Source organism: Dermacentor andersoni, chromosome 1 (assembly GCF_023375885.2).
Source record: "Dermacentor andersoni chromosome 1, qqDerAnde1_hic_scaffold, whole genome shotgun sequence".
NCBI lineage: Eukaryota > Metazoa > Arthropoda > Arachnida > Ixodida > Ixodidae > Dermacentor > Dermacentor andersoni.
In genome coordinates, this window is record NC_092814.1 from 146,846,699 (window position 1) to 146,870,557 (window position 23,859).

At 42.4% G+C, this 23,859-nt stretch overlaps 1 protein-coding gene and 1 long non-coding RNA gene across 2 annotated transcripts in view; both read left to right on the top strand.

Annotated features, from left to right (window-relative positions):
• The window catches only part of LOC126544879 (uncharacterized), a 36,228-nt gene extending 20,478 nt beyond the window's left edge, over window positions 1–15,750 (top strand). Inside the window, exons 4-5 of the long non-coding RNA XR_011893582.1 lie at window positions 9,118–9,196; window positions 15,446–15,750. This is a non-coding gene — a long non-coding RNA (uncharacterized lncRNA). The remainder of the gene's footprint in view (window positions 1–9,117; window positions 9,197–15,445) is intronic.
• Window positions 15,751–20,334: 4,584 nt separating this feature from the next.
• LOC126544864 (uncharacterized protein C18orf19 homolog B) lies at window positions 20,335–23,599 on the top strand. Its single transcript, XM_050192395.3, has 3 exons — window positions 20,335–20,656; window positions 21,268–21,589; window positions 23,274–23,599. Exons 1-3 carry the CDS (start codon window positions 20,545–20,547, stop codon window positions 23,527–23,529), a joined length of 690 nt encoding a protein of 229 aa, XP_050048352.2. The 5' UTR covers window positions 20,335–20,544; the 3' UTR covers window positions 23,530–23,599.
• Window positions 23,600–23,859: the final 260 nt, after the last annotated feature.

The following is a 23,859-nucleotide window of genomic DNA, read 5'->3' on the forward strand; positions in this document are numbered from 1 at the left end:
TTCTTTTTCTTGATTTCAACTAAGATGTCATTAACTCGCGTTTGTTCCGTCACCCAATCTGCTCTTTTCTTATCCCTTAACGTTACCCCCATCATTCTTCTTTCCATAGCTCGTTGCGTCGTCCTCAATTTAAGAAGAACCCTTTTCGTAAGCCTCCAGGTTTCTGCCCCGTAAGCGAGTACTGGTAAGACACAGCTATTATACACTTTCATATTGAGGTCGATAATGGCAACCTGCTGTTCATGATCTGAGAATGCCTGCCAAGCGCACCCCAGCCCATTCTTATTCTTTTGGTTATTTCCGTCTCATGATCCGGATCCGCCGCCACTACCTGCCCTAAGTAGATGTATTCCCTTACCACTTCCAGTGCCTCGCTACCTATTGTAAATTGCTGTTCTCTTCCAAGACTGTTAAACATTACATAAGTTTTCTTTATCCAAGAATATGCTCTCAAAACTAAGTGTCTGACTCGGCTAACACAAAAGGTCATACCATTCTGTCACAAGGTGACCAACAAAGAGTTGGTACGAGTTATCTCGTCCAATCCAGTTCTCCGACTTCCACACTTTGCTCTGCCATTTGAGCTCACTATAGATTCCTCACACTACGGAATGGGAGCGATACTATACCAGCGAGGCGCAAGCCAGCCAAATAATTGCCAGCTACGCGTAATTAGCTACCATAGCTACTCATTTAACAAAAGTGGTGGTGAACTACACGACGACAAAGAAGAAAGCTCTAGCCGTTTTAAAGGCAATTCAGTACTACCTAAGGTACCAGAATCAAGTTGTGCACCGATCATGAGATGCTCACCCACCTTTTGAAAATGGCAGAGCCAGGAAAAGTTGCATGGTGGGTCAACAAGCTTCAAGAGTTTGGCTTTGAAGTGAATCACCTTCCAAGAGCTTCTATGAAAGATGCCAATGCAATGTCCAGATTGAGGGTCGTATTTGTTGATGTGAAACACAAAACAATAGGTGCTGCCAAAATTTGGGAAGGAACTGAACCTTTACAACAGAAACAGACAGGTAGAACTAAAACGCCTCCCACACTGGTTCCAAAAATTCTGGACTTTTACCACAATACATGGAACTGTCAAAAAGGTTCACATGGCCCCACATGAAAGAAGACACAAAAAGATACGTGCAGTCATGTCACAAATGCCAGGTGAATAATGTAAAGCTTAAACAATCAACTCAACCGAAGCACTCGAGTTCACCATTCGAAACTATTCACATGGACTTCGCTGAGCTACGAAAAAAGTCTGAAGGCATGAAGAAAACTCAAGCATTCCTGTTGTGTGTGGATGAGTGTACCAGGATGGTGACAGCAAAACCGGGGAAGGAGGATGCCAACAGTGTGATCTCCTTTTTAAGCTGTCGATGTTTGACAACGTGAAAGCATTAGTGTCAGATAATGAACCTGCTTTTTGGAGCCATCAACTTAAGGAATGGGCTGAGCAATGTGGAGTTACGCTCAGGTTCACAGCACCATATCACCCAGCAGCTAAATGGCTAGCTGAGTAAGCTATTTGCGACATCAAACAGCACATAACTATGTATCCAGATTTCCCAGGTGAATGGAAACGCTGCCTTAAAGCGGCGGTAGCTTACCATACCCGCTCCTATACAACAGCTCTGGGATGCACACCGCTCTTGGCTGCTACTGGGAACCCAACCTATTTACCAGCCGGCACGTCTCTAGGAGTTCAAGCTGTGGTGCAACTGACAGAAGAGAGGAAGTGAAGAGAGCAAAGTACCATGAAAGAATGAAAAGAAATTTTCACACAAAAAAACAAAACACAGCAACACCAAGACTAGAGGTTGGACACTTGGTGCTAATGAGAAAAGAACTGTCGAACTCAGGCTAAAATCACAGAGGGTCATTCTCCATTGTCAAAACAGCAAGCCAACAGGGAATTTTAAAGACTGTCTGGTATGTCAGTACCAATGGCACCATCGAATCAGCCTCTATAGCAAATGTTTTTAAATACCACCGCGGGAAAGATGAGAACAAGGGTGGGGGAAGTGAGGCGTGCTCAGGCAGTTGATGAAGAAGAAGACAAAACATAATCCACAGTAATGGGATTGGGGGGCGCATGAGAATAAAGAAATTAGAAATGAGGACATGACGAAGTGCCCTGCAATGGCGGGTAATTTTACGGCAAGAGGTTAGCGGGGATAAATCAAGCTTGAATTTTAAAGTGAAGGCGCTGGTGATGAAACAGTAATCGGACACTATGAATCATGTGGCTTGGCATTGGACTAATTTGAAGGTGTTAGTTAAACAAGACTGGTGAGGGTCAAACACAAAACATGCATATTCCAGCTTAGGTTATGTCAGGGTTTTGCTGGCAAGAAGTTTTAGCTAAGGTGGTGCTAGGACTGTGTTAAGCCATAAAAAAGAAAGAACATGATTAGCAGAATTCACGACGTTATTAATACAACAGTCATGGTATGTTATATTGTTAAGAATGTGGGTGTTTGCTGCATATATTATGTCAATGGTGAAATGAGAGTATCACTGTTCTGCTTACATTAAGCAACATTTACTGCACTATTCTTGAATTACGTAGTAGAAGGTCATGCTGAAGAATAGAGACGCTTCATTTGATGTGGCAATAGGGTGGTAAATTACACAGTTGCGAGCAAAAAGGTGTGTTTTAGAAGAAAGATTGAAAGAAAGGTCACTAATGTATATTAGAAAAAGGAGGGGCCTAAAACAATACCTTGAGGTGCACCAGGATGTACATATGAAAAGCCGAATGAATAAGAGTTTGCGTAAACAAACTGTTGCAGATTTGTAAAGAACCCTTGAATCCGGTCTACGACAGTTGGATGAATTAAGGTGACGTGTGAAAGCTTAAGTAATAGACAGGAGTGGGGCACTTCATTAAAAGCTTTTTCAAAGTCAAGAAAGGGAGCATCAATATAGGGACATTAGAATCAAAAGAACAGTGCAAGTCATGAAGCAAGAGAGCAAGCTGTTTTTCACAAGGGAGGTCTTTGCGGAAGCCATGTTGGTTAGGTTGAAAGAAATTAAAAACAATAGAAAGATAGCAACTTGACAATAAACTATGTGTTCCCTAACTTTAGAGCAGGTGCTGATAATTACGTGACGTTGGCCTGTAGTTTAGCGGAAAGGATTGGTCATCTTTTTTGCCATGGAGACGTATTCTGTAACGATCACTTTTGGTGATAGTGTCACCTCAGCGAGAGTATCACCGTTAGGCGCATACTAATTGGCTGGTTGAGCAAAATCGGATGAGCTGATTGGCTGGTTGAGCACTACGCCACACGAAGGCAATATTATCACCGAAGCGATCATCGCAGAATACGTCCCCTGTAATGATCCTTTCCACTCATCTATCAACCATGACTAATTCGGTAGCAAGAGATTGCTGGAAGATGAAAGCAAGAATGTAGGTTATTCTTGAGGGCCTTGACATTGATACCATGAATACCGGTTAACGAATTTTTTAGCTCGTCAATCATGTTAATAAACCGCTGCACGTTCACAACGATGCTTTTCATGGGTGTGTAAAGAAATTTTGGGGCCTCAGGAAGATTATCAGTACACTTATTGATGAAAACTGAGCAAACAGATGTGTTTAGGACGTCAGCAACGTCTAAATAGAGGAAAGCTGGAGGAGTCGATCGAAAATTGTACAGATTCAATGGGAATAATTGTTTTCCAAAATAGATTTGGGTCACATTGCAGCACAGATGGCAGCACGTTGTTAAAGAAATTATGTTTGCTTTCTGGGTTGGAGCATTAAATTTTTTTCAATAGCTAAATATTTATTCCGATCCACATTAGGATTTAGAAACTTTTGCGATGCGAAATAAATGCTTCTGTTTGCTGTTGAGCTGTTTAGAAGATGCCAAATTAACTATGGGGAGTGAGTAATTAGTCTTTTCATAGTTGCAATGAGCATCATCAAGCTATTGTTTATTTCATGCCATTGCATCTATATCAAGTGTTCTTAACCCTTTCAAGTGCTTTGTGCGCAATTGTGCTTGTAAGGATATACCACATCAAAAGCAAAAGCACGGATGGCAGTTTATTTAAAATGTATCTCACAGATCTTGAATCACTTCTGGTCGGACCCACGCTGCAAATTTCAGTAATGTGAGTACAGTCGTTTAGTAAAATGGGTCTGCATTAAGGTAGATGGCTTTGCTCTTGGTGTCAGTATGCCATAGCATAGCGGGTTCACTTCTTTCATTGTTTCTCACAATGATTTACATCAGGCATCTTTTTCAAGTGGCTGGACAGACATGCTATGCAGTAAACATAAAGTACTTTACATTCTCATGTCCAACGTTCCCGTAGAGAACTCTCGCATAGAGTGCACATTTTGAAAACTCGAGAAAATTTACTGAAGTGAAAATTTTATATCTGTTCCAAAACTGTATGCTTTTATGTTTCTACAGATGCAAGAAATGTGGTCAAACTAAATTTTCAATGGACACAATTAAATGGCACCTGAAGGGGTTAAGTTATTGTACACAGCAATGCTTCTGTGTACAATTATATTGCATAAGCAAAGTAAATTTTACTCAATTATTTTGCTTGCTGCAATACTGATACCACACGATAAAGTTTGCACAATTTCCACACACAAATTTACTTCCACATGCACCCCCAGCACCTTTGAACAGAGGAAGCGAAACAAATGTGCACACCATTTGCAACATGTGTTCATGAATAGCCAAATAGTGCATCTCTGTGGTTTATGGAGAAGCACTATTCGGCCAAGATATTGATGACCACATGTTAAATTATTGTGAATGTCTGTTTTGTTTTTTCTAATGTAAAATGTATTGAGAATTAACAGGGGCCAGTGGACCCAGGGAATCAAGGGGCGCGTCCCTCACCATAAGAAATAGAGAACCAGCAGGGGAGGAGCTCCCATTACACACTTAATCTCAATTATGTGAGTGGAAAGTGCCAGAATGTTTCACGAGGGGGGGAGCAGCGCTTCCTTTCTGAATCTGCCAGTGGACTGAAGCTCTAGAAATGGTGGGGTTGGGGTGAGAAGTTCGGTTGGGATTGAGCGATCTTAGTATATGATAGATAAATCATATTGATTTTTAATTGTACATACTATCTATAAATTCAAACAAAAAAACTGTGTGCACTATGTATTAGCCAATGCAGGTCTCTTTGTCCACTGCTGTCGACATCTGCAGTAGTCATTTCACAAGTGCACTATATAGCTGCTATGAAAGGTGCATTTGAGCAGCTACACAAGCCAATTATGACAACATATACTGGGCTGAAGAAGCTGATCAACATATGAGTTTTCTTAAAAGCCATGTCACCTTTCAAAAAAGAATTGGAGACTCACTGAATGTGCAAAGCAGTGCAATATTAAGTGCAGTGAGACTCGCAATGTTTCATGCAAAATTGCTCCCAGTAAACATTTGCACTGGCATGCAAACAATCTGCACATCACTGCAGGGCTGAAATTGGGCACTGGATGCAATCCACTTATCTGATATGAAGGAACATTCATCTGGCCTCAGTCTGAGCACAAGACAAGTTCTCCAGTTGGGCATATGGTCCACAGGCTATAGATGGTACAGGCACTTGGGTTAGAAGAAGCCTGTGCCTATGCAGGGACTCACCATACACAACGAACAACGGCCACAGAACTACAAAACTACAGTGTGGGAGCTTGCTATCTGTGCATGCTCTCCTGTCTAAGCATTGTTAAGTTAGTGTTTACTTTCACACACTATATATTACCAAAAGAGCTAAGAAATGCGTGCAGAATGACAAAAGGAAGGAAATGGTGAATAAAATCCTGAATTGTGAATAAACAGGAAAGCTACCCAGAAAGTGATGATGACAATGATAGAATATGGGAGCAGTGCCTGAATGAAGCTTATCACAAGTGTACAATATAATTCTTCCATCCTTTCAAGATGTCTCAGTGTTGCACACAATGTATATTCATGCCACTATGGCATGCTATACGAGCGTAGGCTCTCACAGGTGAAAATATTCAACTGGGAATCCAACTGGTTCTAGTTAGCCTGGTCAAGCTGGTTTCAAATGGAATCCAACTGGATTTTTACAGGCCAACTGGTCTCATCTAGAAACCTACTGGGCCTCACTCAGTCCTTGTCTTCAAGTGCACCCTCTGTGCAATATTATAACTTATTAATTCGCCTAAAAAGCAGCAGAATCTGATGAATTTGCTTTTGCAGTAGCTTAACAATTACTGTCTGTAATTAAGAAACAAAAACTAACTGTGTTTCTGGACCCCTGGAGAAGCCTCTACTGAAGACTATACCTAAAGCTAATCCAAATAAATTGAGTTAAAAGGAGTACCTGAAAACTCCCTTGACTGTTTGTAGTACTATACACATATACTAGTGAACCTTGTAAAATAGCCATCAAGTTATCTCTAAGCAAAACTCACCTTCATGTAATTGGCTTCAATAAATTCTGCCTGAAATATGCAGACTGGTTCTTGCTATCTTCGATACCACTCTTTTACCTCTCAATAATTCTCCTCTGCACATTTCAGTATAGTATGCTTCTTGCAAGAATAATTTGAACCCTCAATGTGGGAGTGTGTAAATGACTAGGTAAGCTATAGTGATTGCAATGCATATGGGAATATCAAACAAAACAGCTTTTGCTAAAATGCTTTTAAAAAGCTTGTAGTGCTATTCTGATTGCAGTGCTACACTACCTATACCTACATATAATTATCCAGCTCTTAAAAGAAGACAAGCAAACAACAATGACTAAGATGCAGTCGAGATGAAAACAGGGAATCTACAACCACGACTAAAGGCCAAAAAGTACATGTATTGAATTCTGGTTTTGAGTCTTCACTGGATATGAAAAATTTAATTATAAACTTGCACAGTACACCACAATAGATTATGTCTGCCCTGTATAATCAAACTATGCTGCAGGCGTAAACGACTCATCCATTCACCAAAGCACAATAATATATTTGTATTCTACTTGCTGAGTGGCTTCGTCTAACTGTAATGTGTACAAACAAGGAATTATTTCTATAATTATTTGTTGCCCCCCCCCCGCCCCAGGTCTGGGCCATAAAGTTAAACAAGACTCAATTAGGTAATTCAGCATTTTGTGCATGCATGGCTTAATAATTAGTTTCCCATCAGTTTGTATAGGTAGAAGCCATACAGTTTCTTAGCTTAAAAGATGGAAAGTATACCTTCCATCTCTTAAGGAAAGAATTTTTAAACTATAGTCAAGTTATGTTGATTTTTTGACTAAATTTCTTAATTCTTACATGCTTACGGCCAGGAAAAGTAATATCTTAAGCAGGTGACACAAATTTATCATTACATGCTCTCCAGACATATCACAACTGGCTGGGCAGTATACAACACTAAATAATGGCATTTCATGTTGAGTGTCATTAAAATGAACAGCATATATGTTTTTGCCCCAGTAGTTTATATTCTCACTTCCAATTCTGGTAGAATTAAACCATATCAGGATGACTGATATGGATGACTTTCAGGATGACTCATTGAAAAGCGGTACGTACCTGAGCCAAGTTGGCATGAAAGAGGTTCATCGAAGAGCGGCACATAGCCAGTGTCACATACACATTAGACCATGCATCTACCCAGTCACCCAGGTTGTAGCAAAAGAGGTATGTTAGGAAGTGATGAACAGAGATACCGTAAAGTGGGAGAAGTTCCCAAAGAATGCTAATTACGTTAAGACCAGAACCATTACCAGCAAACGTGAGTTATGAGTTGTCCCCTTTTTCTACGGCATGGGATCACTTCAGTGCCTTCAAGTCAAGGGTAAAACGGGCACCGACCAAAACGTTAAAAGAAAATGAAACCAAGACATTTCGGCTCCCATACAGGGGCCTTGTTCACAATGAAAATGTTTTACCCTAGACTATAAGCAATCCCATCCAGACGAGTTTTCGTCAAACTATTGATTTCTACTTATTAACTCTTCACCTTTGCCTCTATAAAGGAAATAATATGTAAAAGACAAACAAAAAACGCGGACATCAAGGAAGCTAAAGGGGCATCATTATTAAACACTAGAGGACAATTACCCCATCACATTATTTGTTACGAGCTGACATCTGTGCGAGTTTGGCTTACTGGTGCCTGAACCATAAAAGAGATGCACCAATATGTCTGGATATGTATTGCAAGTGATGAGGTAATAGATGGAATCAAGCAACCTTCAACTTCCCTCATCAGATCTTCATATCTTTAGTATACTGAAGAATGCTGTTAGTTACATGGAAACAAAGGACAACAATGAGGTGTTCTAATGGTGGTGTACGAGTGGCTATACACGTAATTGGACATATTTGTCCAAGCAGGTATCAAGCACAAGGAGAGGGCGTTGAATTAAAAAAGTTATATAGTCAGCAATGTGGCAGTTTAACTATTTATATTTGTGCTGCAAATAAACGGCGAAAGCTAATTCATTTGAATATTCTATGTGTTTTTTAACCAGTACGTAATTTTAGAAAATCATTTGCGGGAGATAGCGCTTGCAATCCTGCCACTTCGGCTGATTACTCAAACAGGCAGACATTATTTGAACGACATCTTCCAATGAACAATTAGCCCTTTTAACAAATTCTACTAGTTATTGATGATGTGTGGCATTTTTTATGGTGCAAGGGCCAGGTATGGCCAAAGAGTGCCATGACAAATGGTAATGTTAGATGAATTGTTGATGGCATGGACAATGTATTCTTCATGAAACATGTGGCATGGCTGTAAAAAGCCCTAAAAAACTGTCACTGTAAACGGTGCAAGAGATATAGCTGTTAAAATAATGACACTGACTAGTTAATGTTGTGGGCTATGACAACTGGGTTTTATTAAAAATGTGATGCAACAAAACATAACAGTGACACAAGAGCTTCAAAAGGACTCTTGCATATAAGGGCTGTTAATCACATGCTAAAATTACCTGGCCAAATGATTTTCAGAGTGTCTGTTTCAGCTAAAAAGTCCAAGACGATTTGCAGATTAAAAAGCAGTTCATTGCTAAGAAAAAATGCCGGCTGTACAAGTATGTTGTCACGATATGCAGAAGGGAAATACTTTTTCCTCTTTCCTTCTATTGCAGGGCATTGAATAAGAACATGGAGAACTGTGACATTATTGCCGCACTTGCTACAAGTTGAAGGATCGCTCCCAGTCAAGAGGTAAGAGTGAGTACTGTAAGTGTGTCCTATACTTAATCGACAAACAAGTACTTCCTTATATCGTGCTGTTTTTTCAGTTATCCAGTTCCCTAGCTTTGGTTTTATCATGTAGCTTATTGAATACTTGGCTATTCCACTGTCCTTGCCAATGCTTCCTCATCTTATGGCATAGAAAAGACTTTAGGTCTGTGGCAGTGATGGGGATATTTACATTGCTGTCACCAAAAGTTACTGACATAGTGTTTTCATCAGCAGCTACATTGCCTTTGATACCTTTGTGGCCACGTACCCATATGACAATCACTTGATTGCACATATATGTGGAGCACAACAAGCTGTACAGCTCACTAAAGACAGAGTTCTTATGTTTTTATGGCCTAATTAGGGCTTTGATTACACTTAATGAATCTGTAAACACAATAGTCCTAGCACGATTTGTGAGCCTTATGTGTTGAATAGCCAAGAGTATATCATAGGCTTCCGCTGTAAAGATACTTGTGTGTGGATTTATTGCCCCGAATGTTGAAAATGAAGGTCTGAGAGCGGCATAAGAAACACCAGTAGAGGACTTGGAAGCCTCTGTATAGTATTCTGTGCAGGAGTACTTCTCCTGGAGTTCACCAAAATGGGAGTGTAATGTGCTTCCGGTGCATGCTTTGATATTTCTACAAAAGAGATATTGCATTCAATGGTCTGCCATTTCCATGGTGGGGGCAGGCGAGTGGGAGCCATTAGGACAATGTCTAGAAGTGGGACACCTGCGTCTCTTGCCCGTGCTTCCAAAGGAAGGTTAATGGGGCCCTAATAGCTGGGCGGTTACGAAACAGCCTGGCAGTAGCTGTCACGAATAGATGAGCGACATGGATGCTCCACATCTGATTTAACCTTGAGAGCATTGGAAAAACTTAGATATGTCCTTTGGAGATGCAGTGACCATTCATTAGATTCTACATATGGGCTTTCTACGGGACTAGTCCTGAAAGCACCTCTAGCTAGGCATATACCTAAGTGGTGAACGGGATCTAGCATCTTCAAAACACTATGTGCAGCAGAGTTATGTACTGTAGCTCCGTAGTCGAGGTAGAACTGTATAAGGCTTTTGTAGAGGCTCAAAAGGCATCTCCTGTCACTTCCTCAATATGTACGGGACAAGAGCTTCAGTAGATTCATTGTCTTCAGACACTTCGCTCTAAGATACCTAAGGTGAGGAACAAAAGTTAGTTTGGAGTCTAAGATAATTTCTAAAAAACTTATGTTTATAGCTGTCAGATAGCCATTGTTCATTAAGATAGATAGTGGGGTCAGGCAGTATACCTCTCTTTTTCGAGAAAAGAATGCACATGCTTTTTTGAGGGTTTAGTTTAAATCTATTCTTGTCAGCCCACTTACATAATTTGTTTAGGCCATGCTGTACATGTCGCTCACAGATTTGACTAATTAACCTCCCACCCTTGGGCACATGTTGCAATCACACAACTGAGGTCATTCAGTGTCTGCAGCATGCATATGAGTAAGATTCAAGATATCTATTCTCGAAATGTTCCACAAAATATGTTGTCTTCCACATAGTCTTGCTGTGCACATAGTGTACAAGACAGGCTTATTTGGAAAATAATTAAAGGGAATCCAAATGTATTCTGCACAAATTTTGGGGATTGATTGAAGCACAAGAAAAGTCAAATAATGACACAAAACAGTAGCGAGTAATGTGATGAATTGTGCAGCTGATAGAATGTTCAATGCTAAAGATGCAGTGCTAATAAAATATCTATACAAAAGCAAGCAGGGAACATTGCTAGTGCTACACATATAGGAGTGTTCATGAATTAACATGCATGCTCTTAATCCAGTAAATACGTCATCAGTTTCAGTTCATTAAATGCGTAAGCATTTCTATGCCTACCCAACGAGAATCGATCCTTTACGTCCATCACGTAAGATGAATGAAATGGCTCATACCCCCCTAAATAATGGCTCATAACTATGTAAGCAATGGCTCATACCCCCATAAGCAAGCAAAAAATGCAATGGCTCATTCCCACTTAAGTGCTCAGCAAAGTGAAGCGAACAGTGCATACATTCACTGAAATAACCTATACAACACATAGAACAGCATATGTTTAAATAAAGAACAAGCTCAAAGCAAGCATCCGAACCATCAATAAAGCACTGCATACCCCCCTCAGCAGATGTAGTGGCAACAGCTTCGCTGGACATCGAGGTTTATAAGGACCGATAAGAGTTGATAAGGGTCGGATCATGTTCAATAAGGTTGACAACAACCGATGAAGGTTGATAAGGGTTGATACTGGTCGGATAAAGCTTCATAACATTGATAATGACACTGGGCTGCTTGGAGATGAGCAAGTGGCACAATGCTTACGTGTACTTATAGATAACTACCAGAGGAGTTTCTGCAGGAATCTTTTTATTTGTTAACGTACTGTGAATGGGTTAGAAATAATATACAGACGAGGGTCCCAAAGTCAACGACTGCAGCAGGACTCTCAATTAATGATAAAAATGTAGAGAAGTGTGAAAAGATCAGCAAGCTAGGAAAAACTAAAGGTGAAAATATCTAAAAAAGAAAAAGAACGAACACAATGGCGTGAAATAAAACATAAGAAAAACTGAACAAATTAAATATAATGTCAATATAAAATGCTTTAGTACATAAAAATACTAACAATAGATACAAATGAAACAAGGTAGTATAATGATCGAGCAATCTAAACTCACTTATGCAAGTGAATATGCTTCAGGACCTGTTTAAATGGATGAAAGGATGATTAACATTTCATAGAGTTAGGCAAATCATTCCATAGTTTTATAGCCATGAACAACAATAGTGCTATTTTTCCATAGTTACAATGAACCATAGGCAGTAGAAAATTGGAGTACCATACAAACCTAGCGTTATTTGTTAATAACATAGCTAAAATCAATTAATTACTGGAAAAGGTGTTTAGTAAGTAATTTATCGAACAAAATTGTGAGATGACAGCTGAACAAGCTCGTCACAAGAAGGACGTTGTTTTTACAAAATAACAAAGTAATTAAGATTAAAAAAAAAATCACCGCCCCTTCCAGTCTCTAAAGATAGTCGAACAGCGAAGCTGTGTTAGTTACACCGAGTGTTACATCATGCAAGTCAAACTTTGGAAGCAGTCTGTATTGTAAATCTTTTATCTCAACATTCTTTCACTTCATTTTCGCTTTTGCGTGCTTTGCATGCTGAGCATGCTTTAGGAGTGCTTGTTTTTTGCAGTTCTCCCAGCGTCTCTTTCTTTTTTTTTTCGTTTCAGGTTTCTGTCTGTGTATTGCCATACTTTTTTTTCGCGTGCAAGTTGCTCCGCCCCTTTTTTGTGCTGACGCTCACAGTAGGCAGCTTCTTTCTCAGCAGTAAGCACTACTCATGGTCTTTCCATAGTTGTAGCTGGGATGGAATGTGCAGAATCACTAATCCAAAGCTCCGTATAATGGGCACAAGGCCCATCACTGGAGATGCGGGCGCTGCGATCGTTTTGACGATTGGTTGGATTGGTTTGACGATTGACGTGCCAGCAGCCACGCACTCTTAGTATCGCATTTCAATTGATGGGCACTGTTCGTTGGCCGCAAACCGCCAGCATAATATTTGTTTCTTTCGCGGTAGGGTGGAATTAATTGTCGATAAATTCAATGTCGATCTGGCTCGGTCGCCGAAAATGCACCGTGTGACAACCGTATAAGATTCGCGTATAAGATAGCATTCTCATAGGGGGAAAGGGGTCACGCCAACCCCTTTGCCCTTGTTGAGCTCTTTTCTTCTCTCGCTATAGGTCATGTGGCCCCCTTTTAGCAAAGTTCGACAATGACGTCACAGGGTCCGCATAAACAGCTGCGCTGTAAAAAAAAAAAAAAATGCTGTTAGTGATAATGCATATTGCTTGGTTTTGTAAGTAGAGAATAGATGAGATATGATAGTAATATGTATTTACCCGTGAAACAATGCTTTAATTGATGTGACTACAAACGAAAGCAAAGTACAATGGTAACAACATGTGGGTGGAAAAATATGCTCATGATTTGATTAATGCTCTAATACTGAAGGTACACTTTTGCTTAATGAAGGCAATGTGTTTAGAAAACTCTATGGTTAGAATCCAATTTGATGCTCAAAAATAATGCACAGTGAGATGTGGACATGTGATGACCATTTAGAGATATCTCAGGTATGCCGGGTATTATTTCGCTTGTTAAAAAAGAATAATGAATTGAGTTTTGGCAGGATTTATAGTTAAGTGATTGGAAGAGTACCATGCAACAATCTGTTCAAGCTCATTGTTTAGATTAAAGATTAAGGTTGTTAAAGATTTGTCATACAAGAAGATGGTATACCATCTTCTTAATACTATAGTATTATCTGCGTATAGTACGCTGTGCAGAATTAAGACCACTTGGGTAAATCATTAATACAAATGCAGAATACTAAGGATCTAGTATTGAGCTCTGTGGTAAACCTTGATTAATAACTTTAGTATCAGAGTAAGCACCTCCTGGAAAAGCTGTTTGTTGTCTATCATGCAGGTAGAGAGAGTAAAACATCTTTATTAATAATATTTGAATGGTAAGAGCAGTGTGGGAGGAACCCTCAGTCCAGGGTCCCTAAGATGATTCCGGTGATGTTTCGAGCCCGTTGTATCACAGCTCGGAGGACCTCGGGAGGTCCGTCGCGGAGGGCATTGTCCCACAGCTCTTTGTTGCGAAGTGGATAAAGGAGTGTTGGCAAGGGAGGAAAGAGGTTTGCAGTGCACTCATTCGTGACGTGGAAGATTGTGGGCGAGCTGCCACAGCCAGGGCAACGATCTGCAGGTAACTTTTTAGAATTTTTAGTGTTGGATTGGCAATTCCCAGGGCTTCTAGCATGGCAAAACGGATGTTACAATTATTTGTATCAAAAGCTTTAGTAAAATCCAAAAACACAAAACCAATGAAGTTACCAGTATCAATCGAGTGTAGAATGTAACAATTTAGTGATATTAAAGCTAAGTTAGTTGAGCCGCCAGTGCAAAAATCAAATCAACAAGATTTAATAAAATAAAATTTAAATTAAATTTAAATATTTAAGTGTTTACAGAATAAGTTCTCAACAGTTTTGCTAATCTGTGAGAGAATAGAAATAGGATGATAGTAAACACGTCACTTTTACAAACTTTCTTATGAACAGGAACGATCTTAACTTTCTTTAAGTGAACTTGGAAAATACTGCACTTAAAAATATGATTAATTATTATACAGAGTGTTTCAGAGATGAGTGGTGCAACAATTATTAGATGAAATACAGAAATGTTACCTAAGCCAGGGCTAGTATGCTTCAAAGCTAATAACATGGAACAGATCTCATCTGCAGCTATGGAAGAGAGAAAAAAGTAAGTGCAGTGATCAATGGGATAAGTAGAGCTCATCTCATGACTGTTGTATATATATGAGAAGAAAGGGGGTTAACCGAGGGGCCCTATTTTTATTAGTCATATCATAAGAAGCCAACAAACACTGACACCGAGGACAACATAGGGGAAATTACTTGTGTCTAATAAATGAAATAAAGAAACGATAAATTAATGGAAATGAAAGTGGATGAAAAAACAACTTGCCGCAGGTGGGGAATGATCCCACAACCTTCGCATTATGCGTGCGATGCTCTACCAATTGAGCTACGGTGCCGCCATTTCCCCATCCACTTTCTTGCGTATTTATGTTTCCTAGTAGAACCCTGGGAGCGTTAGCCAGCGCCACCACTCACATACCTTGGCAGCGGATGTGGAACATCCTTTCTGCCGCAGACGTCACGAGAATGTGATCTTTTTGGGTGCAGGCAACCGGTCAATAAACCCACACATGCTACCTGGTACAGTTGTATTATCGTTCAAGTGATGAGGAGTCCCGACAGAAGCTTGTTGCGCTCACGTCGCGAATTCGGTGCTTGTGTTCTATGCTCTACCAATCTTGTTTTCGGGGCCACTGGAGCCGCAAAGCTTGGCTGTGCAATGGTGCACAGGATACAGCCCAGAATGTAAAAATACAATGGTGACCACACTGTGGTACAGCGGTGATACAACAGTGACCACAATGCGGGCTGCTGCCGGTGAAACACGGTCAAATACTATGCCCACCCACGTAGATCTACTGTAGCATTTCTATAGAGCTGCGACAAAGTGCTACAACGTCAGTTTTTATGTTAAATGCTCGTGTGTTCTCATTGCGCAGGCCACAAGTGCACAGCTTGAGCTTGGCCATGCGGAGGACCCCGGCATGCAGCAAGAATGAAAATGTGCATTTCTGGCGAAACGAGACACCATGGCAAACACACACTATGAGTTACTGCAGGTGAAACCTGAGCAAATACTTCCGACGCTTGCTCACGTACTCCTTATACTCAGGATCAAAGCCACGCCGTTGTTCACGCTGCTGCAATACACTGTCGCAAGCTCTGTTTCTTCTAACTAATGCGTCAATTATCCGTAGAAAAACAAATAAAAGAATGCACATAAGCAAAGAACTTTCATTTTCTTAACCACATGGCTGCAGAAAAAGTCACTGCCGATGAAATGTGCACTGCACACTTTCATCGGTGCTGTGCCTGCCTTGCCAATTCACAACTTGACAACCCGTTCTTTCTTCTTTGCAGCATCTTTGGGGAACGAATGGAGACTCACTTCACTTGCCACAACTATGCTGGTGCTTTGCGGCATGCAGCACATGCAATTGCTTTTGAATTTTATCTTGCACAAACGATGCGTAAAAACAGATAATCAAGTCTACCGGCCGCCGCGAAGAAAGCAAGCAAATGTGCTACCGCCACGCCACCCGCTGTTACTCCGATACTCTTTGAAAAAAATTTGCCAATGGCCGTGGGGTGGCGTGACAGTCTACGGAAGTTGCAAATAAGCCTCACCAGTTGTTCTAACCTCACTAAGGCCAATGATATCCCAAACAATGCTTGACAGTTCCTTAAAGAGTCCTGCTAAGCTAGCTTCATATAAAATATATAATCCACAAATATATCCATCGAAATACCAACCGACCCAACAGCGCAGGCAGCAGCCACACCAAATGGAGGGTAGGCAAAGAAAGCACTTTAGGACAGGAACAAACAGCGCTTGTACGGGATGAAGTGGGGACGACAGACAAGGTGCTTCGTGCCGTCCAAGCGCTGTTCCCGTGTGCAAAACCAGTCCAGATCTGCACACTCCGTTAAAAAAAGCTTCTCTCAAAAAAAGGAAAGAAAAGACCGAAAAACAAAGTAGCAGAAGAGTCAAGCCTTGGCTGTCTCTGGGACTTCGGCAGCATGCTCAGCCATGCCTTCATCCTCCAAGCATGCTACGTTAGCACGACACGTTCATTTGAGGGATCGCCAGCCATTTGTGCGCAGGCGCGAGTAAGAAAATCTGGGGGCTTTTGCTCCTTGAATATATGGCTCTACCTTGGCACTACGGAAGAGGTTTCTTAGTGCGTGTTGTATGCGTTTGTCCCCTAGACATGCCGGCATTGCGGGGTGCGGTCGAGTTTGTTTACGCTCCGCTGGCTGCCCGCGCGGCGAGGCAGTGTGCACGAACGCCCCATTTGGTGATCGCTGTGTCTGAAGGGGCAAGGTTCTGACTGGTGTTGTATAAGTGGTGTTGCTTTTTTCGTCGCGACGATAGATTGGATTTTTTACAAGCACTGCTCCAGGAGGGCACATGCAACCAGCAAACGGAGGCCTCAGGAGAGCACCTAAGGTTATAATAAAGCAGGCGGCGCAGGATCTCCGGGGCACCCAAGGGGTAGCGGGTGGATCAAAGCTGGAAGCAGGGCGGCACGTGAGTTGGGGCCGCGGAGGCCGAAGCGTGCCAAGGGGTGTTCGCATAAAAAAATGGGTGTCCGCGATAGCGGACAGCCTATCTTATACATCCCTGACACGCGCCGGCCACGGCGAGCCCCAACTCACGGACCAGTCCGGGTTCTAGCTTTAGTGTCCTGGAGGCGCCGCCAATAATGCGAAATAATGACACGTTGTTTCAATTAGTAAAAAAAAAAGAAAGAAAAAAAACACGATTGAATAAATATAATTTCGTCCAGCCGCCAACTTGGGAAGCTAACTTCAGCACTACCGCGCCCCGCGACTTCTGCAACACCAGTCGGAACTTTGCCTCTGAAGGCATGTCGGAGATAGGGTGCCTCGATGCGCGCGCCCCACCCTAGTCGGAGACTTTCTCGCGCCTGCGGCGCTGGTGCTGAGTCAGTCATCGTCACCGGCGGCCTTTCAGCCACTTGCGTTCAACCGCGGTTGCTAAGGCGCTCTGCCTTCTAGATTTTCAATATATGCGGCCCGGGCTCTACTACGGTCGCTACTGCTCCCTCAGAAACATCTGTGATGTTATTTACAAGGTACATACATCGCCGTAAGGCGCGAGAAAGCTATAGCACGAGCGCCGCAGGTGCGAGACAGTCTGTCCGACACAGCCGTCGCCAAATCGGGCGTCAGTGCACGCTGCTTCACCTATTTTACCGCGCCGTCAGCCAGCGTCAGACCATGAACAAACTCGACCCCACTCCATAATGCCAGCACTCCTAGGGACACACGCCTACAACACGCGCGAAGCAACCTCCTCCGTACTGCCATGGGTACTGCCTAGTTAGAGTCATATATTCAGAGAGCAAAAGCCATTTTCTTTCGCGCACCCGCTCTTCCGCGTCTGCGCACAAACCGCTGGCGACCCCCCAAACAATGCCTGAAATGAACGTCTCGTCCTCACTGGTTTCGTCCACAGAGTTTCTTACAATAAAAGTAATTATTGTATGAAACGCGCCTACGTTAGCCATGTTGCATTGTTGTTAGACAACCCACGCATGGTACAACCACGTACAACCATGTACAACGGTACAACCACTTTAAATATGGCGCTCGGGAGTTCATGATGCTGATAATGTCCAGTCAACGAGATATGCGCGATCAGTGTTGACTAGCGTTTACTAAACACCAAAATATATTGTGAAAATGTAGACATGTAATATTTCTTGCGAATGTACTTGGGCGTAGAGGAACTACAAATTACTGTTTTCTTTGTGGTGTTGCAGGTGTTGCCGACTCTTGCTGTATCGTCGTTTCATATCATGCTCGCTTAACTCTATCAAGGCCGGTCTCTAGGGGAGCGCGCGCTTTCCTTCTTACGGCCTTCGCATTCGCCGCGGAAGCAATGGGAGTTTTTCTCCAGGAGTTACGCCTTTCGCGGCCGCCAGGGGCGCGACGACCCTACTGCTAGGGACCGCTCTCTGCCCGCCTGCTTCTGCGGCGGCGGGCGGTGATCGCCTGATTTCGTGCTGTTTTTCCGCTGCTTCTTGTTCAACGATTCACCGAAACGAAAGAAAACAAAAAGCAAATGATTTATCTACATGTCAGCCAATAAGTTCACACGTGAACGAAGTTTTCATAGAGAAATTCGAACCATAGAAACATCAAAGGTCCAATCACTCTCGTTCCTGAAAGGTATGACAGGGAAATGACAGATGTTGCGGTCTGAAATGCCGGAGGTCGTATTTCGGTCAATTTCTAGCATGTCTCATAGTCCATGCCGAAGTTAAGTGCTGGTAGAGAATTTAGTTAATGCGAAGGTTAACGGAATGGTTTATGGGGGTTTAACGTCCCAAAGCGACTCGGGCTATGAGGGACGCCAATGTGAAGGGCTCTGGAAATTTCGACCACATGGCGTTCTTCAACGTGCACAGACACTGCACAGTACACGGGCCTCTAGAATTTCGCCTTCATAGAAATGGCTCAGTAGCTTAGCACTCCGACCACTAAGCCATCGCGGCGGATTCATATAAATTTAAATGCCGCCATATTCATTGCTTTCTTTTTCTCGCCACATTGTCAGGAATGGGGGTATCGTCTCCTGATTCGGCTACCTGACGACGCCATTGTCGCCGCTGCTTCCGCGAACGGCATTCCTCGCAGCTGCGTGTCGAATTATGTCTCGAATTCCGACTCATCCGCCTTTACGTTGGTTTTCTAAGAATCATCCCAAGGTCCGAATTCGCCGATCTTAACAATGTGCAGAAAAGCCTGCCAACTTGACTTCCCTCTTATGTGCGAAGCGCAAACGTCACTGTTGGTCTGCGCTTGCTTTTTTTTTTTTTTTCCCGAGCCTTGCATATTTCTATCTTGGACGGGGAGTGCTCTCATCGCACTGTGTGCCGGCAGGCAGCGTGGCCTTAAGTGTTGTGAGCGCTGGTGCACGTTTCTACCCGTTTCTTCCACGGATTAAGTTATTTGCTGTGCGACGGTGTTTCTTGCCCGCCGTTGATCATCCAACGCGGCGATGGTGTACTGCTGCGTACCGCTTTGCAAGTCGCAGTTGGGTAAGACTCAGGGCGTTTCCTTTCATCAAATCCCGAGTGATTCAGAACTGTTTGCAAAGTGGCTCAAAAACATCTCCAGAGAAAATTTCGTCTTCAACGACAAGTCGGCATCGAGTGTGGTTTGCAGCCGGCATTTCCTCGCGAGTGACTACGTTTCAGGGTGCCGCATCAGAAAACTTTTGCCTGTTGCTGTGCCAACCGTGTTCGATGAGTCCAGCGTCCGAATCCGTCCAGCGTCATGAATTCATGCTAAATCCGCTTTCGCGCAAAACAAAAACGGCAGCGCTTGAGATTTCAGGAGCTATATCTTATACGCTTCGGAATTCTTAGGAATCTGTCATATAAACGCTTCAGGTCGCTTATAATTCTACACACTGGTTAAAACCCGTCAGTAGGCAAACTGAAGAGGCTGATAGATTTGTTTCTCTCCAAATTTAACGGGTAGAAAGTGTTGACGTGAGTGTACCAAAGCCTCATGCGACCATGCAGTCATACTGAAGAAGAGCACGCGATGGCGCGCGGTAATTATTCTGTTGTTTATAACTCTTAGCTGTCAAATCGAAGAGGCTGATTGCGCGGTCGTTGCATTATGCATAGGGGTGAAATATTAGGACCTGATGGTTACCACTCACGCGGGACGGACTTGGAGCGGGCGCGCGTTCTCCTTCCGCGTGAACGGCGGTCGCAGCGGCGGAGCAGTGGGGCAGTGGCGACCCCACCGCGGTGCGGTGGGAGGCGGAAACAGACCCCATTGCGAAGGCCGTAAGAAGAGAAGCGCGCGCACCCCTCGAGACCGGCCGCGACTCTATGTGCTCGCTGGCTTGCTTCTACGTGGTTTGCGAATAGCACGTGTATTTGATATAGCATCTTCGAGCTTTGAGACTCATGTGTTTGTGGGTTTGCCTCACGATCCCGCTGTCGCAGATGGTCATTTGAATAACTTTTAAAATTGAGCAGTTATTTCCGCTATGTCGTCAACAATTAGTTTATTGTGGAGAATCGAAGTTTCGTCCTGCAGACTGCCTCGGCTGTTGCATTTACGACAAATCCCCTTGCAGAAGACCAGCCGGTTGCTTCCCTGTGAGTGCACATCTTGAAGATGAAGTCAAGTATTTTATTATTGGCCAGTGCAAGGCTTTTCGTTTCTTCGACGAAGAAAATGCTGATTATTTGGTGATATAATGCTGTGCTTGTCCGTTTCTATACAAAAAATTTTGGGACACTCGTTTGCGTAGGTTTCACTGGAGACTTTCAGTAATGTATCTTCAGACAACACCGAGGAAGAACTGCGCCGAAGAAGTCGGAGGGCAAACAAACAAAAATGTTAGGGTCACTTCGGCAGCAAGCGTTATAACGGGGATATTTGGGGGACTAACAAGGACTTCTACTACAACACCAGTCAGAGCATTGCCTTTTTGTGATCACTTGTCGAAGTTGTGGCTGAATGTATATATTAGCAAAGAAAAATAAGATACGCTGCATCAGAGAAACATGCTGGAGGGGTGGTAGAGAAGCTACGATTGCCGATTCGTAGAAGTCGCGGCAGAATGCAGTTTAATCAGTTTTACATATCCTTCATCAGAGGGATTCTTCTTTATTGGCTCATTCGCCTCTGTTAATGCGCGCCAAATATTGTTCTGTGTGAGTAGTTTGCTATCGTAAGACTTACTCCGTTTTATATTTCTTGCCAGATTTGCAATGGCACAAGGCATACATCAAGCACTCAACTTTGCAATGTGGTGTTACATCAGCAAAACCATCGTTCCTCACCTCTACATGTACTTTCTCTTCAAACTACTGCACGAAGTCGGACTCGAAAGCAGATTTAAAAAAAGGTGTTGCAAGTCCATTGGAAGCCAGTGCTGAGCCAAAAAAGGATGAAGTTGTGGAAGAAAACTTAAATATATTTCAGCGGTACAAGAAAATGTTCAAAGAATATTGGTATGTCATGTTGCCTGTGCACATTGCAACGTCGATCGTCTGGTTTGGCTCGTTCTTCTACTTAGCAACATGGTAAGTTTAAATAAACTTCAACATGATGTGTATGTCCTTACTATATCTGTGCTTGTGTCGACTTGAAGGAACCCCTCCCCCTCCCCCCTTCTTTTTTTCTTTTCTGCCAGACCCTTCAATATTTGTTTACTATTCACTCCATTCTAAGTCATCAAAGTGTACCTTTAGAAGTTCTGTATTTTCACCTTCTGTGTAGACAGCTTGGATCAAATTTTTGTCTGGCATAGTTATGCCCTTACTATATCTGTGCTTGTGCCCACTTATATGCCCCACCCCACCCCCTTTTTTCTTTTTCTGCCAGACCCTTCAATATTTGTTTACTATTCACTCCATTCTAAGTCATCAAGGTGTAAGTACCTATGGAAGTTCTGTGTTTCACCTTCTGTGTAGACAGCTGAGATCAAATTTTTTGTCTCGTAGATTTATTAACCATGAAGCAACATTCTCCCAGTGTCTACTGTTGCCAGCAGTCGTTGCAATAGCTCGAAACTAATTGCTAGCTTATCAACATTTTGAAAAAAAGTGAATATGAAATGTTAAGTGTAGTTTTTGTGATATAGAAGTTTTTGCTTGCATCCAGTGTAACATTGCATAGCCATAGTAGTGACACTATATAGCAGTGCAAATACTGAGACTGTTGGTAGTCATGTTTATTCAAATGAAGAGGAAGGGAGTAACATCAATATTGGTCAGAAAAACCAAATGAATCGGCTAATATTTTGTGCATTGTATTTAGGAGAAAGTGAGATTTGGCCGAATTGGTAGCATTAACTTGAGCAAAAGACTAGTACTGGCCCTACTGACCTTCATACTGCCAGAGGCTGCTGTTTTTTGGACTATGGCAGCTGTGTGTGGATGCATCTGCTCCCTGCAGCTTATTTTGGGGCAACTGATGGTGCCTGCCACAGCCCAGCTTTGAATGTGCCTGAACCCAACAAGCTTTTTCTGAAAAGATGTATAGGACCCAATTTGAAGCTGACATGTGCCAGTGACTAATTAAGTGCCAGGGATCAGAGCCAGTCATTTGGAACACAGCGTACTCTCCATGGTGACTTGCATCCATTATTTGCATGTCCAGCAAAACTAGATCAGGCAATGTTGAGCTAGAATTAGTATACTACATCTTTTCTGGGTAGCTATCTGGTTAGTTTTTGTTCCCCAAAGGGCTGACAAAATATCTTTAAATGTTAATTTTTGTGCTTTGTGAAAATTTTCAACTTTACAAATTGGCAACTAAAGAATAATGTAATTTTCATTTTTCTTTCATGGTGAAAATCATTTCTGGCCCAGAGATATTTTGCTGCACCACTTACGGGAGGGGAAGGGATGTCGCACAATGATTGTCTTCATCTCATCTTTGGTGTACTAAGTGGACTTCATTACCACAGACAAGCCTAAGTCATCCATCGATGTAAATGGTCAACGAAGGATTTCGCTCTAGTCATTCAAGCACTTGGGTTATTCACCTAAAACAAAGTACATTTTCATCATCAAATCAGCTATTTTGCCCAGAAGAAAGAGCAAGCACTGTTATAGTGTCTGGCTGAAACACAGGCATATTGCACTGATCCAAAGTGCAGTGCATGTTGGCTGAAATATGTGTGGTGCAGGCCTTCATAGTTCATGTGGACCAGTATGGTGCATGTTCACTGTTTATTTTTCCTCTCTCCTCTGCTCCCTGCAGTGGTATCGATGTTGTTCAAATCATGGAATACCTGGGGCTGCCCGAGTCTATCATCAGTCCTTTGCGGAAGTCTGGACTGAACTACATTGCTACAGCTTCAGCCTTGTACAAGTTGGCCACTCCAGCTCGTTACACAGTTACACTTGGAGGGACATCAATAGCCATCCGGTTACTTGTCAAACGGGGTCTCATAAAACCTATGCCAACGAGGGGCGAGCTGAGACAGATGCTGCGAGACAAGATGAAGCCCCAGTGATTGGTGTAGTCTTTTACAACATACTGCGTAGATTGTAAATAAAGTCGAAATTCATCACGACTTACAATAACTGAGGTTGTCTTTTTCAGTTAATATGAACCAGAAGGAATAAGCTATTGGTAGGTTGTGACATATGGCTTTGAAGGGGCACTAAAGAGCAGCACTAAAGGGTCGTTTAGTCTGGTGAAGTGTTTTCTTTTCGGTATTCAACTTGCATTTATTCAGCGGTGAAAAGTCGGTTTTTAGTGGATAAAATGCTAGGCTAAGTTTCCCACTTTGAAATTTCATGCCAGAACTGAGGTGCCAGTATTATAGTATGATGTCACAAAT

Excerpts from the sequence above, each read along its gene's own strand:
- LOC126544864 (XM_050192395.3), top strand. The coding sequence starts at position 20,545 with ATGTCGTCAACAATTAGTTTATTGTGGAGAATCGAAGTTTCGTCCTGC. Across the intron at positions 20,657-21,267 it reads GACCAGCCGGTTGCTTCCCT|ATTTGCAATGGCACAAGGCA; the intron begins GTGAGTGCACAT and ends ATTTCTTGCCAG. Across the intron at positions 21,590-23,273 it reads TTCTTCTACTTAGCAACATG|TGGTATCGATGTTGTTCAAA; the intron begins GTAAGTTTAAAT and ends TGCTCCCTGCAG.